At 58.2% G+C, this 13,790-nt stretch overlaps 2 protein-coding genes across 10 annotated transcripts; one reads left to right on the top strand and one right to left on the bottom strand.

Moving 5' to 3' along the window:
* The first annotated feature begins 44 nt into the window (after positions 1 to 44).
* Mrpl54 (mitochondrial ribosomal protein L54) lies at positions 45 to 2,565 on the top strand. The gene is made up of 3 exons (NM_001106770.1): positions 45 to 203; positions 1,074 to 1,230; positions 2,271 to 2,565. Exons 1-3 carry the CDS (start codon positions 86 to 88, stop codon positions 2,401 to 2,403), a joined length of 408 nt encoding a protein of 135 aa, NP_001100240.1. The 5' UTR covers positions 45 to 85; the 3' UTR covers positions 2,404 to 2,565.
* Positions 2,566 to 4,230: 1,665 nt separating this feature from the next.
* Matk (megakaryocyte-associated tyrosine kinase) lies at positions 4,231 to 13,384 on the bottom strand. 9 transcript variants are annotated; one of them, XM_063264200.1, is made up of 13 exons: positions 12,908 to 13,384; positions 8,651 to 8,710; positions 7,988 to 8,101; positions 7,777 to 7,892; positions 7,471 to 7,690; positions 7,117 to 7,210; positions 6,237 to 6,302; positions 5,684 to 5,783; positions 5,512 to 5,596; positions 5,361 to 5,434; positions 5,070 to 5,268; positions 4,693 to 4,779; positions 4,231 to 4,605 (listed from the first exon to the last, which is right to left on the bottom strand). In XM_063264200.1, exons 2-13 carry the CDS (start codon positions 8,657 to 8,659, stop codon positions 4,366 to 4,368), a joined length of 1,404 nt encoding a protein of 467 aa, XP_063120270.1. In that variant the 5' UTR covers positions 8,660 to 8,710; positions 12,908 to 13,384; the 3' UTR covers positions 4,231 to 4,365. The 9 variants fall into 9 exon arrangements, with proteins under 9 accessions (XP_063120270.1, XP_063120271.1, XP_063120269.1 ...); XM_063264201.1 differs by lacking the exon at positions 12,908 to 13,384 and adding an exon at positions 9,616 to 9,909 and having other exon boundaries at positions 7,504 to 7,690; XM_063264199.1 differs by lacking the exon at positions 12,908 to 13,384 and adding an exon at positions 9,616 to 9,909.
* Between the last annotated feature and the right edge of the window lie 406 nt (positions 13,385 to 13,790).

Here is a 13,790-nt window from a genome sequence, read left to right on the forward strand (position 1 = left end):
CGCGGGGCACCTCCAACGCCCTAAAGAGGCTCTGGAGCGCTGCCGTAACACGGAAGCATGCACGTGTGAGCGGCCGGCGAGCGTCATGGCGGCCGCCAGTCTCCTCGGGGCAACCCGGGTGTGGGCCCGCTGGCATCCCCGGGCGCTCCCGGTCCCCGGGAGACCTGGAGAATTATTTATCCGGGAATATGCCAAGAAGGCAGGTGAGCAGGCTCCGAAGGAAGCAACGTGGGTACGGCGGGCGCGCTGCTGGGGAGGTGGGGCTCCGAGGTTTAGCTGCGCAGGCGCAGCGACACGAAGGCCGAGCGGAACGGAACGCCTCTGGCGTTCGCTCTTGCCTCGGCGCTCAGTGCGCAGGTGTAACCCTTGTGGGCCAGGATGGGGCGGGGCCAGACTGGGTTCCGCGCTCCAACTTTGAGTAAATCGTCAAACAACCAACATCAACTAAGTTATTGTCATTATTTTAATTTAGGAAGTAATGTGGGTGGACATATTGGTTCAATGTGCAAAGTGCTTGCCGCGAAAGCCTGCGCACACCTTTAATCCCAACATTGGGCGGGGAGAGTCAGGGTGATTTCCGTGAGTTCCAGACCTGCCAGGAAGACCCACCCCATCTCAAAAAAATTTTTTTTTCTTTTAATGTTTTCTTTTTTGGTGTTGTTCCAGGAGACTACATAGTGACACGCTCTCTCCAAAAATAAATAAGTAAAAATGTTTGTAAACACAGTTCCATGCCAAGTTGGCCTAGAGTCACTGAGCCATCTCTCTACTCTCAAGGTTTTGTTGTTGTTTTGTTTTTTGAGACAGGGTCTTATGACTCTCCAACCTCAACTCCAGAATGCTGGGATGATAGGCATGTGCCACCATGTCAGCATCACTGAATGGAAGAGGGTTGTGTGGTACAGACTGGGCCTTCAGAGCACATGGGTGGGATAGGTCTGTGCTGTAACAAGGGACCCCGTTATGCATGGAGGTGCTGGGGTTGTTGGTCCCTGGAGCCAGGAGACCACACAGGAGTGTTGAAGGAAGGCAGAGCTGGGCAGGCTGGACTGACCTGTGCTCTTACTTTGCAGTCAGCAAGGGTGGCAAGGGTGGCGTGGCCGCTGAGGCCCTGAAGGACCCCGAGGTGTGCACAGACCCCTCTCAGCTCACCACACACGCCATGGGGGTCAACATCTACAAGGAAGGCCAGGAGGTGGCCCTGAAGCCAGACTCTGAGTACCCGACATGGTGAGTGTGCCACACTGCCTCGGAACCTTGACACCAGCCTCTAGGAACACGATAGTCCAGGATAGCTCACTGGGGCCTGCTGGGCATGCCTACCCTGGGGCCTGCTGGGCATGCCTACCCTGGGGCCTGCTGGGCATGCCTACCCTGGGGCCTGCTGGGCATGCCTACCCTGGGGCCTGCTGGGCATGCCTACCCTGGGGCCTGCTGGGCATGCCTACCCTGGGGCCTGCTGGGCATGCCTACCCTGGGGCCTGCTGGGCATGCCTACCCTGGGGCCTGCTGGGCATGCCTACCCTGGGGCCTGCTGGGCATGCCTACCCTGGGGCCTGCTGGGCATGCCTACCCTGGGGCCTGCTGGGCATGCCTACCCTGGGGCCTGCTGGGCATGCCTACCCTGGGGCCTGCTGGGCATGCCTACCCTGGGGCCTGCTGGGCATGCCTACCCTGGGGCCTGCTGGGCATGCCTACCCTGGGGCCTGCTGGGCATGCCTACCCTGGGGCCTGCTGGGCATGCCTACCCTGGGGCCTGCTGGGCATGCCAGAGAGTGCACAGAACCATATGTCCCCAAACGCTGAAGGGGCAGGGGCTCTGTTTCTTGAAGTTTATGACTGACCCTTGGTTCAGGGAAACACAGGGCTGCTCATCAACAGAAATACCCACCCCCTTCCCAGAGCAATCTGAACAGGCAGATCTGATGGGGCCCCATTCTCAGGAGATTGGGAGAGGCAGGGCAGTGGGGTGCAGACTGGGTAGTGTTTCCTCGGGAGGCCACATGGATCCGGGGACGAGTGAATAGCAAGTGTGGCCTGTGCAGAGGTCCTGGGGCAGGTCAGAGCCAATTCTTTGGGAGCAGAGAAGAGGCCTATGTGGTTGGAACAGAGACTGAGGCAGAGAGGCAGACTGGAAGCAAGGCAGGGATGTCCAGGTCCCTCAGGCTGTTTCTGTCACTGAGAACCAGAGCAGAATTCAAAGCTCCAGCTGGATACCACCCACACCCTGGAGCTATAGGATGTCATGCAGCCCTGACTCTCACCCCCAGGCTGTTCCAGGTGGACCTGGGTCCCCCCAAAAAGCTAGAGGACCTAGAACCGGAGTCCCGAGAGTACTGGCGACTGCTTCGCAAACAGAACATCTGGCGTCACAACAGGCTGAGCAAGAACAAGAAGCTGTAATGTGAGTGTGGGCACTTCCTCCCAGGAGCCAGCCTGGTGCCAGCCAGAACGGGGAGAACCGAGTCCTTCATTCGCTCACCGTGATGTGCAGGCCTTACACACACTAAATAAACAAAGATGAAAATGAAGGGCAAAATAAAGGGACCTGCGGCAGTCACGCCCATGTGATGTGTGTCAGACCTGTGAGGGCCCCAGCCTGGGCCCCAGCCTCTGCTCTGCAGCTGAGCCCTGTCCAGGGCCTCCTCTCCAGGTCCTGATGGGCCTGCTGGGCCTGGCCTGGTCAAGGCTGTGACTTGACCTGCTCTGTGCCCTCAGGGCGGTGGTGCCTGTGCGTAGAGCTGGCGTCAGCCCCGGGCCAGCTGGGCATCGCTGCTCACTAAAGGGAGCTGGGCAGGACCACCTCTCCCGGCAGCTGCGATGTGGTTGCTCATTGGACCCCAGGCTGGACCCTGTCTTTGCCATCTGCTCCAGAGCCAGCCTGACTGGGGCAAGTGGCCTGAGCTCTGCCCACCTCCCCAGGGTCGGCCGAATCGAGAGAATGGATGAGGTCATGCTGCTGAGGTCCTACACAGAAAGTAACAGCTACCCCTTCCCAGGGCTCTGGGTGGTCCCGGCAACCCTCTGTGCCTCACTGAAAGGACCTGAGGCTCCATCCATCCAGCGGGAGTTTGTGAATCCCCCTTCTGTCGCCAGCCTTCACGATGCTGCCCAGCAGGCAGGGGCCAAGTATGCGGCCATCTTACTCCAAATGCGCGTGGGGCTCCCCGGGATGTGTCAAAGTTAGAGTAGAGCCTGCCACCTGATTTCCCTCACCTGCCTCCCAGCCCCAGCTGCATCCTAGCCTGGGCCTTAGCACAGGCTGGACCACCTGTGCCTCTTCCTCCTCCTCTTCCTCCTCCTCGGGTCAGAGTTTGCCATACTATTGACATGGCAGCCTCAACCCATGCCATGGACACTCCAAGGCTCTCCTCTGGTCCTTGCATCTCCGTGAAGATTAGCACTGATCACCAGTTGTGCCCCATGTGCTGAGGGGGCTGGTGGGTGGGTCCGTGGTGGGTGAGTGAGTGTGGATGGGTGGCTAGCGGAGTAGGAGGTTAGGAGATAAGATGGAGGGCTAGGCGGAAGGGTGGAGACGTGTGGCTGGAGGCGTGGCCTGGAGTCTGGCTAAGGATCGAATGGGTGGGCGAGATGGATGAGGGTGGCTGGGTGTGTTGGGGTGAATCTGCGTGGTACGTGGGCTGGAGTAGACTACACCCAGACTGATGTCCTCAAAGCTGTCCTTGTCAGCTGCGACTCCCAGCTTGGCTCTACTTGGGTGTCTTGGCCTCCATGGAAGAAAACCATCTTGACCAGGAAGTGTGGGTCCCCTCTGCAAGAGGTTTGCTGTCCTGCACTCTGTCCCTTCTGCGACATGGACATCCTGAGATGGGATGTAACTGCTTGGGATGTACAGGGCTCACCCTGGCCCTATAACCGCTCCATCAGCAGGCAGAGCGGCTCAGGCCCCTCCCCAGCAGGTGGGCGGCACAGCTATGTGGCAGGCAGGGCCCTGAGGACTGGTGGCATGTGGGTCTCTAGCCTGGCCGTTTCCCAGACACCGTGCCCCACAGGCTGGTGAGGTAGGTGCTGGGGGAAGGGGCAGGCCTGTAGTCTGCCCATGCAGGCAGAGTGGGTAGGGACTTTGGGTGACATCACAGGCACCAACAATCAGGCTGGCTCTGAGGTTCATGTGGGCAGGATATGGTCATGCCAGCAGAATTTGGGGAGCTGACTGCAGGTCTCCGATCTCTCAGGGCAGCAGGTTGGGGACACAGGCATCAGACACAGTTGTACAAAATCCTTCCAATCACTCTTTATGGGGTGTCCCAGTAACGGGGATCCCAGGGGCTCCGGAGCCTGTGCACTGGCTCACCCTGGCCCTGTGACCCTACATCTGTGTCCTCTTGCTTTCCAGTTCAGGGGTCAGGGGTCCTGGCTCCGTGTGGGAGCTGAGCCCTCAGCCTCCTGTCCCCCGGCGGGGGCTGCGACGCCCACACTGCGGAGCTCACGACCCAGCTTCTCCACTATTTTGCGGAACGGTGGTCTGCGCGAGGGCTCAGCCTCCCAGCAGCTGCCCATGAGGGTATGCACAGGGCCTGGGCAGCTGTCGGGGGGCTCCATGCGGTAACCCTTCTCCACAGCCTCTGAAACCTCCTTTAGCGACTGTAGATACGGGGGTAGGGGGTAGCATGGGTGGGGGCAGTCAGTGACACGGGATGCACAGGCTGCCCTCCCCGGGGTGCTGCTCACCATCTTGGGGTATGGGGCTCTTCCATATGAGAAGACTTCCCACAGTAGCACCCCAAAACTCCAGACATCCGACTTGCTGGAGAACCTCTGTTGGGGCAGAGGTCAGGGTGAGGAGAGTCCCTGTGGCCTCCCTGGACACAGTCACAGGCTACTCTCCCTCCATGCTAAGCCCATGCCTGCTTCAGAGATGGGGGAACTGAGGCTGAAGGGCAGCTCTAGGAGGAATGTTGTAGGCCCAGGGCTCACTGGAGAGGCAACCATTTTCCCTTGAAGCTCAGAGAGGTCAGGGAATACGCATAGGGTCACACAGCACAATCAGAATACCAAGCGCCCTCTGAGGAATCCCAAAACCCCAGAGAGAGTGGAAGACTACTCACCCCATTTTTGAGAGCCTCGGGTGCTGTCCACTTGACTGGCAGCCGACTTGAGTCCAGCCCCTTCCTAAGCTCTGCCTTTGCTAGGCCAAAGTCACTGACCTTGGCCACTAAGTCCTCAGAGACCAGGATGTTTCGAGCAGCCAGGTCCCTGTGTACCAGCTTCTTGCTCTCCAGGTACTCCATGCCTTCAGCAACGTGACTAGGGACAGACAAGGCCCGGTCACCCTGGAGTCAGGCCTCGGTTTCCCCTTCCACTTCAGGGCCTACCTTCCTGGAGGGAATGCCACTTACAGAGCAAACTGCAGGAGCTGAGAGGTGCTCACAAGCGCACGGCCCCGCGTGCGCAGGAAGTTCACCAGGTTGCCCTGTTTGGGGGGAGGGACTTGGGGGTCTCCAGGCTGTCTGGCCACCCCTCCTCACCCACCCATGCCACCTTGCACACCTTGCTCACGTGTTCCATGACAATGTACAGGCCGTGGTGCAGGATCACACCCAGGAGTCGCACTAGGTTCCTGTGCTGCAGCTTTCTGGGGGCACAGGGGTGCAGAGGGAACATAAAGTGGGGTACATGCTGGGACCCCAGCCCGGGGACCCTGTCCCACTCAGCCACTCACGTCATCACAGCCGTCTCATCCAGGAAGGCCTGGGCTGTCACATCACACTTTATATTCTTCACGGCCACCTTCTGTCCCAAGTACTCGCCCTGCAGGACGGCTGTGGAGGGGATAGAGCTCAGGACCCACCAGCAAGGCAGAGAAACAGACCCTATGTCCCTGCCTGGAATCCCCAGTGAGGGGATGGGGGCGTGGCCTGGGCAGAGGATTGGAAATACATTCAGGAGGCCTTGTTCCATCTCCCAGGCCCCGAATGAGAGAAAACAATATTCATGCAAACACAATGGCTGTCAGAATCCAGATTTCTGTCCCATGAAAGAGCCCACAGGCTCATATTTGCATAACTTCCAACTGCAGTGTGGACAGGGCTGACTTAACTGAGGCGAGTGCAGTTTACTGTCCTCTGACCCAAGCCCCAGCGGCCTGGAAAGTTTCCTGTGTAGAGGATCCTGGGAGGTGAGGATATGACTACTTCCCAGATACCCTACACCTGTTCTGTGCTGTCCACTTGAGGGGTCAGTTCTGAGCACTGCCTGCTGTGTCCCCTTCTCACCTCCAAACTCTCCCTCTCCAATCTGTGCTCCCAGAGTCAGATGCTGCAGGTCTAGCAGCCAGCCAGCTGCAGGGACAAAGAGAGCCATTGAGAAGGAGACAGGAGGGGTTGGGGATTTGGCTCAGTGGTAGAGCGCTTGCCTAGGAAGCGCAAGGTCCTGGGTTCGGTCCCCAGTCCCGAAAAAAAAAAAAAAGAGAAGGAGACAGGAGCACCACCTGACCCTTCCCACCCAGCTTGCATTCAGTGAGACTTGGAGAGCTGACATCCATCCCCACAGCTGTGCACACCTGAGCATGTGCCTGCCCCAGCAGCTGCACTAAGGCTGTCTGAAGGACACCCCACTCCTGGTACCGTTTAAATCCTGCAAGCCAGAGCTGCCCTGGCTTCCATCAGAGTACAATCCCCCTAGGTCTCCTAGGTCCCCTAGACATGAGCCATGGCTCCAGGACCTCCCTCTGGGGACAAGAAGTGTGGCTGCCCTTGTGGCCTTCCATGCCTCTGGGAGGACCTTTTTTCCCCTTGCTGATCCACACAGAATAAAAGTTCTAGAATCTTCCAGGGCTGTAGTCTCCCTAATCTTGTACTCTGCACAGACCTGCAGTTGTCTCTGAAAGCCCTCCCTTTTTCCCTCCTTCCCTCCCTCTCAAAGACCTCTAGCCCCCACCCTGCCCCCACGCTGAAAATTCAAACGCGACAGACAGCTCTCTCCACTGTGATTTTTGTCTCTGGGACTCCAGACCCCACTGGAAAAGTGTGACAGGGTTGCAAGGTGCAAGGGCTTAACCAAGCCAGGGCTGGGGCATGAGGGTGGGAGTCCGGGAGGTGGGAGTCTCCCTGGTGTGCACGCAGAAGCTACCTATCGCAGGAGCAGTGCTCATACCCTTGGCGAGCTCTTCCTCTGCGGACTTTGCGCCCTGTTTCCTCTTGGGCTTCACCAGCTTGGTGCAGATGGCGCCCTTGTCCCTGGTGTAGTGCTGTGGAAGCCGGCGGCCATGAGCCTCTGGCTCTCAGATCCCATTTCCACTACCCCCAACCCAAACTCCATGAGGTTGGCAGACTCCCCTGAGTGCCAGGCTAAGGTGAGCACGTTCCCATGGCAACAGTGTGGGGTGTTAGAATGGAAGCTGAGGGCGCCCTGGGGAGGTGACCCCAGTTCTAAAGACAGAAATGACAGCTGCTGGGGCCCACCATCCACATTTCCACCCCTCCCGCCCCAGCCTCCCCCACAGGTCACCTCTACCATGTCCATCAGATTACAGAAACACACGGCCTCATCAATGGTGAGGTGCCCATCTCGATGCAAGACACGGTAGTGGATGACATCACGGCCGAAACTGACACACAGGACATAGTCACCAGGGTGACGGGCCGATTCCCTCACGAGGAACAGCCCATCCTCGGGTGGCTGCAGCTGCTGTATGGCTTCCTGACCGGAAATCTTGCCATGGAACCATCTGTGGGGATGTGTGGGGAGGGTGCTGTGTGAGGCCACCGTGGAAGGTGGCTGGGGCCTTCATGCCACCCCCAGGGTGTCACTCACGGCATGAGGCTGAGCTTGGGGTCTGTGGAAAGGGCCTCCCTCTGTCGCAGAGCAGCAGCCGCCAGCAGCCCTTCCTGCCCACTGCTGTGGTGCTTGGCTCGGTACCAGCTCTTGTCCTGCACAGGAAGGGGACAGGTGGAGGGAAGGAGCCAGTGGATGTCTGCCCTGGCGCCCCTAAGGCACACCACCTACCCTCCAGCCCCCCTCTCACCTCACAGGCCTCCAAGATGGTCACCATGTCACCCTTTCGAAAGGCTAGCTCACCGGGCTTGGGGCGTGAGTTCTCGCACTTGGTCATACATTGAGTCCCAGGGGCCCAGCGTTGCTGGGAAGGAGACAGAGGCGGGGGGTGGGGTGGGGATAGGGGGATGTCAGGGACCTACTGCGGGACAAGTGGGAAACCTGAGAGACCTGAAAAAAAGCTGGGGCTGGTGGGGACAGAAGACAGGACAAGGGAACAGTGAAGACACAAGCCTGTAGGAAGCTATCAAGTGGCTCAGGCAGGAGGAGTTCCAGACCAGCTAAAGGACAGCCTGGGCTACAGTGAGACTTGGTCTCAAAAACTAACGGAAGATGCCTGGCGTGGTGATGGACACTTGTAATCCTAGAATCAGGGTGGGTTGGGGGATGACAGGGCAGGGGTAAGTGAACCTCTGTGAGTTTGAGACTAGCCTGGGCTACGCATCAAATCCCAAGCACACCTACATACTGAGACCCTGTCTCAGAAGTCAAATAAGATAAAGGGAAGTCTGGGGAAGGAAGGGAGGGCGTAGGGAAACAGCCACAGAGGCCAGTATGGCGGGGTCCTTGGGGACTGTAGGGGGCATGTCCTATTCTCCCCAAAAGGTCCGGTGACTCAGGGCCCCACACTCACCGTTGGCATCTTAGCTGCAGCAGGCGTGGGGTGCCAAGCTCCTTAGAATTGAGGGTTCACCTGTGAAGGGAGGCAGTCTCATGCTGGGAGTGTCCCCAGGTCCAGTTCCTTCCTCAGGGTCTGGCCTGGCCTGGCGGAGGTAGCAGCCAGGAAGCAAAGTGCCTCCCTCAGATCACCGCTTGGATAGCTTAGGTGTGGAGCCCCTCTGCAGCCCTTGGCTTTAGGGAAGTGATCTTTACCCGAGGAAGATCCTTAGACTCCCGGCCACCAAAGGCCAGCCAGGAGACTCGGGAACCTCGCCCTGCCTTTGCTCGGGAAGGGAAACTGAGGTAGGAGTGGAGTGCTCTGGTGTCCCGAGTGGAAGCCAGGGCCGTGTGTGAGGAAGAGCTGGGCCTGTGGCTTCCTCTTTCCTGGGCTGTGGGCAGAGGCGGTGGGCAGGGGCCGTGACTCAAGGTCATTCTTGAAAATCTGACCCTGAGCGGAGCCTGGAGAGGCCGGATTCCTGTAAGGCTCCAGGCTCCTTAGGTCACCACGGGTCACTAAAGAAACATCTGAGAGGACCCACCCCATCCCAGTGCGGCACCGCAGGACTGTGGCTGCCTGGGTCCCTGGCTGGTGGCTGGCAGGGGGCAGGGCGGGAGGTTGGGGTGCGCTCCTGGCCTCGGGCTCAATGGGGTTTGCACGGCAGCCGCGCAGGCGGAGGCGCACGTGCATCCAGGCACAGGTGCCACCAGCCACCCCCGTGTGCGCCACACGGGCGCCAGCGAGACCCGTGCACCTGTGCGCGTGCCTCAGGCGCACAAGGGCTTTGCAGTGACCACCGGGGCTCGCGCACTCAGAGACGCGCACGCCGCACCCAGGAAAAACAAAATAAAACAAAAAAACCAGCCCGTTGCACCCGACGCTCCTGGGTCCAGGACCGTTTCGAAGTGGTGTCCCCTTTCCACCCACGCACACGCGCTCACCTGCTTAGGGCGCGACCCCTGGAGGGTCCCTGCCAGCCGGCCGAGCGCCCTGGTGGCTCAACTCCGAGCAACTTGCAAGGCTTCCTCATTTTGGGGCAAGGATGGAGGGGACCGGCTCGGAGCCCCTGCGGGTCCTAGCGCCGGCCTCTCTACGGCCGCGCTGCCACCTCCTCCCGCTCCTCCTCCCACTCCGTCCGGGCGGGGTGCTGCTGAGTGCCGGGTGCTCTCGGGTCCCCGCTGAGTCCTAGCCTTCCGTTGCCCACCCCGGGAAAGCTGGGAGCTTGGAACGGCTCGGGCACGCGCAGATGCTATGAGTAGGAAAGAGCTCCCTGTCTGGGGAGGCGAACAAGGCAGGCTGCAGCCTGGTCAGTCTGTACTTTCAGAAACATCAGCCAGTCTGCTGTGGAGCACTCCCAGCACTCGGGAAGCAGAGGCAGGAGGATCTCTGTGAGCTGGAGCCTAGCCTGGGCTACAATAGAGAGCTACCTAGTGAGACCTTGCCTCAAAAAAAAAAAATAAAGCAAATAAAACCTAACTAATTAATTAAGCACAAGTTTGGACAGAGGTGCCTGGCCCCGGTGGACATGACACTCCGAGAAGCCACACCAGAAGCTATAAGTCCCCAGGCAGGTACCACTTAGGAATCCTTGGCCAGGGAGGCCCAGAGACTTGGAGCAAGGCTGGCTGAAGTTCCACTTTTCACTACCCCTATTGCTGATGACAGTGTCTGAGTCACAGCCTCCCTCCCTGCTGCAGTCAGCCTACCGCAGTGCCCACCACCCACACTGCAGGGGCAGATGCCCCACTACAGGGGACAGTAGTGACCCAAGTGTTCTGCAGTGATCAGCTGCTGTCTGACTGGACCTGGCTCGCCTGTGAGACCTCCTGCTGTTGTCTTACCAGTGCACCTTGTGCACAAGTTTGTTCTACATGTACTACTACTATTTGCCTACAGTTAACAAAGATCCAAAAGTGGGGTCTGGGACGGGGACTCAGTGGGTGGCACACCGGTGTCACAGGCCTGTCATCTCAGCACTGGAGAGGTAGAAGCAGAAGGATCAGGAGTCATCCTCAGCAACATAGTCAATTTAAGGCCAGCCTGGGCTACCTGGGAGCCCGTTGGAAAGAAGAAGCTTGAGAAGCGGGTGTTGGAACGACACTGGCCCGAGGGGTTGAAGGACACATCCCTGCAATCCAAGCCTTTGGAGCGGCTGAGGCAGGGGCATGGGAAGATCAGGGTACAGAGGACATTTCCTAAAACTAACACCAGGAACAGTGTCTCTGTGCACTCTGGTCTTCGAGGAGCTCGTGAGGTGTCTGGGGTGTGGTTTCCCCCTTACTGGGCCCATGTGGCTGTCACTCCAGAGATGCTAAGGACCCATCTTTGTTGGTAAAGCCACCACATTTATCTAAAAGGATGTGTCAAACCACAAAATGAAGACAAAGAACCCTGCCGCTGGGAAGGAAGTCCTTACTGATGTTTGCCACTGCTGGCCATAGCCCTGTCCCTTCTGGTCACTTGATGTGGGATATGAAAGTGTTAGGGAATGTTTATGATTGCACAGGAGGCTGGGGCCGGGCACAGTGGGCACAGCACTCACCTTGTATGCACGGAGCTCTGGGCTCTACACCCAGCACCGTCCCAGCAATGGGGAGACTTGGGTGGAGGATCAGGACTCCAAGGTCAGCCTCAGCAACCTGGGATGACCTGGGCTAGGTGACTCAAAAGAAGGAATATAAGGTGCCCAAACACTTTGCTTTAAGACAATTTCACTCCTAGCCCATGCTAGCCTCAAGCTCTCTGTGCTCCTTCCTCCCCCAGCATCCCGAGTGCTGGGATGACAGTTGTGCCACCATGTCCAGTCCTCCCGACAGATGTTTAAAGCCAGTACCTTCAGAGATGTCAAGGGACCTTTTACTTCCTTGTGCAGGGAGCACCTTTTGTGCCCACTTTGAAGATGGGGAAACTGAGGCTCTGAGACTCACTGCCATCAGTCAAGGCACTGGGGACACCTAACCATATCAGTTACCATGGAGTTTGTTCCAGCCTGCATCGCGGCCAAATCTGCCTGCCCCAATTAGTACGCCTTTAAATTTAGCTCTGCGTGGTACTTCTCATGCTAGGGGGACTCCTGCCCGGGAAGATTCTCCTCACTCTCTTTGACATCCAGTTGCACTTGGTCCTCTACCCTCCTTTTCTGTTTGTTTTGAGACAGGGTTTCACTGTGTAGCCCAGGCTAGCCTAGGACTCCTGGTCATAGTCTACAAAGCACCCAAGGACAGGGTGAGAGAAGACAGCTTTAGGTCATGTCTGCCATACAAAAGCAGGAATCGACATCACCCATACTCACTGAGTGTGAAACGCAGGATGCAGGGAGGACCAGAGGGTGAGGCTTCCCCACACAAGGTGATGAGAGGACCCATGCTCAAGGGTGGGCCTCTGATTCACACGCTCACACATTAAGACGCATATTTTAAGGCGCCGCTGGCAAATAGACTTTAGCAGCCCCTCCATGTTTCTGAATTTTCTTTTTTTATAATAAGAAGAACCTAGACCTGCATAATTTTTGGTTTGTTTTGACACGGGGCTTCTGACTATAGATCAGGCTGGCCTTGAACTCGAGGATTCTCCTGCCCCCAACTCTGTTATAAAAATATAATGAAATGCCTCTGACATAAAAGTCACCATTTTACCCCGCCTCAGCTCTCGGCAGCATGGAACTCACTCCCTTACAGTACAGCGGCACCATCTGTCTGGAGACACCTCTGTCTCCAGAACTGAGGCTCTGTCCCACACTAACTCCGTCCCCTCCCCTGCCCCAGGCCCTCACCGTCCCTGCCACTTGTGTGTCTGTAGGTCTGACTCAGACCCTGTGGAGTGTGCTCCATGTCACTGGGCATCGTATCCTCAAGGGCCATCTGCCATGGTGCAGCAGTCAGAATGTCCTTCATGGGTGTATAATATTCTAGCACATAGCTGGACCACACCATGTATGCCCGTATATGCCATACACGTCTCTTGGAGAAGTCTTTCCTGTCTCCTTGGCAAGTTATGATCATGTAACATTTTTTCAAAATGTCAGTGAACATAGGGTGGGGGAGTCTGGGATGGGGGGGCTTCGATCCCCCTCCTGAGGAACACTGGTCTCTGGCTGGCTCTTACTTTGAGCCACGGTGATTATTGCCTTTCCTGTGGTCTGCAGTGACCTTGCACAAGCCACTGCTATCTTCCGGACCCTTCCTGTCCTCTCTAAGGCCCCGCCCACACCATGCGTCATCCGCTCCCACTCACCTTGTCTCCTAGCAACGCTCCCTGCATCCGCAGCCTGGGTCCAGCCTTTAGCACCCTGGCGGCTAGGCCGGCTTCCGGCCTATTTTGGGTCCAGCCCTGTGCACTGGCCTCAGTTGGTCTGCACGGGGTCCCCTTCCCCGTGGGGACGGGACTTGGGGCGGGAGGGTCAGATGCTGCGGCTCTTCGCGGCTTCAGCGAGCTGCGCGGCCCAGACGGGACTCCATCTGGACCCAACTCCGTGCTCACAAAATGATGGATGCTGCTGTCTAGTCGCAGAAGCTTCTCGGTTTGGGGTTGCTAGGCGGGTCCGACTTAACTCTTTGTCACCTGGTATGGACTCATCTGCCTTCCCAAGTAGACTTTGGGTGGGCTTGGTGGAAAGGCTCAGCGCAGAGCGCAGAGCGAGGTGGGGGTGGGGTGGCATGGTGCTTTCCTGTTGTCACTGAGCCCCCGCCACCAAGGTCCCGGCTTCCATCCCCTCCACCCGGGAACTCTCCCAACTGTGAAGCACTGTCCCCCATAATCAGCCACAGAGACAAGGGCGCTGGGCACTGCCAGGAAGAGCTTTCTCTTTTGGTTACCCATGTGTGCTAGGCTCAGCTACACCCAGTGTCGGGCGGACATCTCCGGTCTGTGGTGGACCCAGTGTTCTGCTCCGCAGGGGTGGGTAGAGGGCAAGGAGAAGCCCGGGGCTTGGAGCACCCAGGGAGGGAGGACTCTGGTCTTCGCGGGCGGGCAGAGGGTGGGTGAACCAAGGAGGCGCAGGGGAGGGCGGCTCCGATGGCGGTTGTGCTTAGATTTGGGGTTTCACTGGGAGTGTGGGGTATGGGGGTATTGGTAGGGAGGAGGAGAGGAAAACTGGATGGCAGGCCAGGGGCCCGTG

The sequence above is a fragment of the Rattus norvegicus genome, chromosome 7, assembly GCF_036323735.1.
Source record: "Rattus norvegicus strain BN/NHsdMcwi chromosome 7, GRCr8, whole genome shotgun sequence".
Lineage (NCBI taxonomy): Eukaryota > Metazoa > Chordata > Mammalia > Rodentia > Muridae > Rattus > Rattus norvegicus.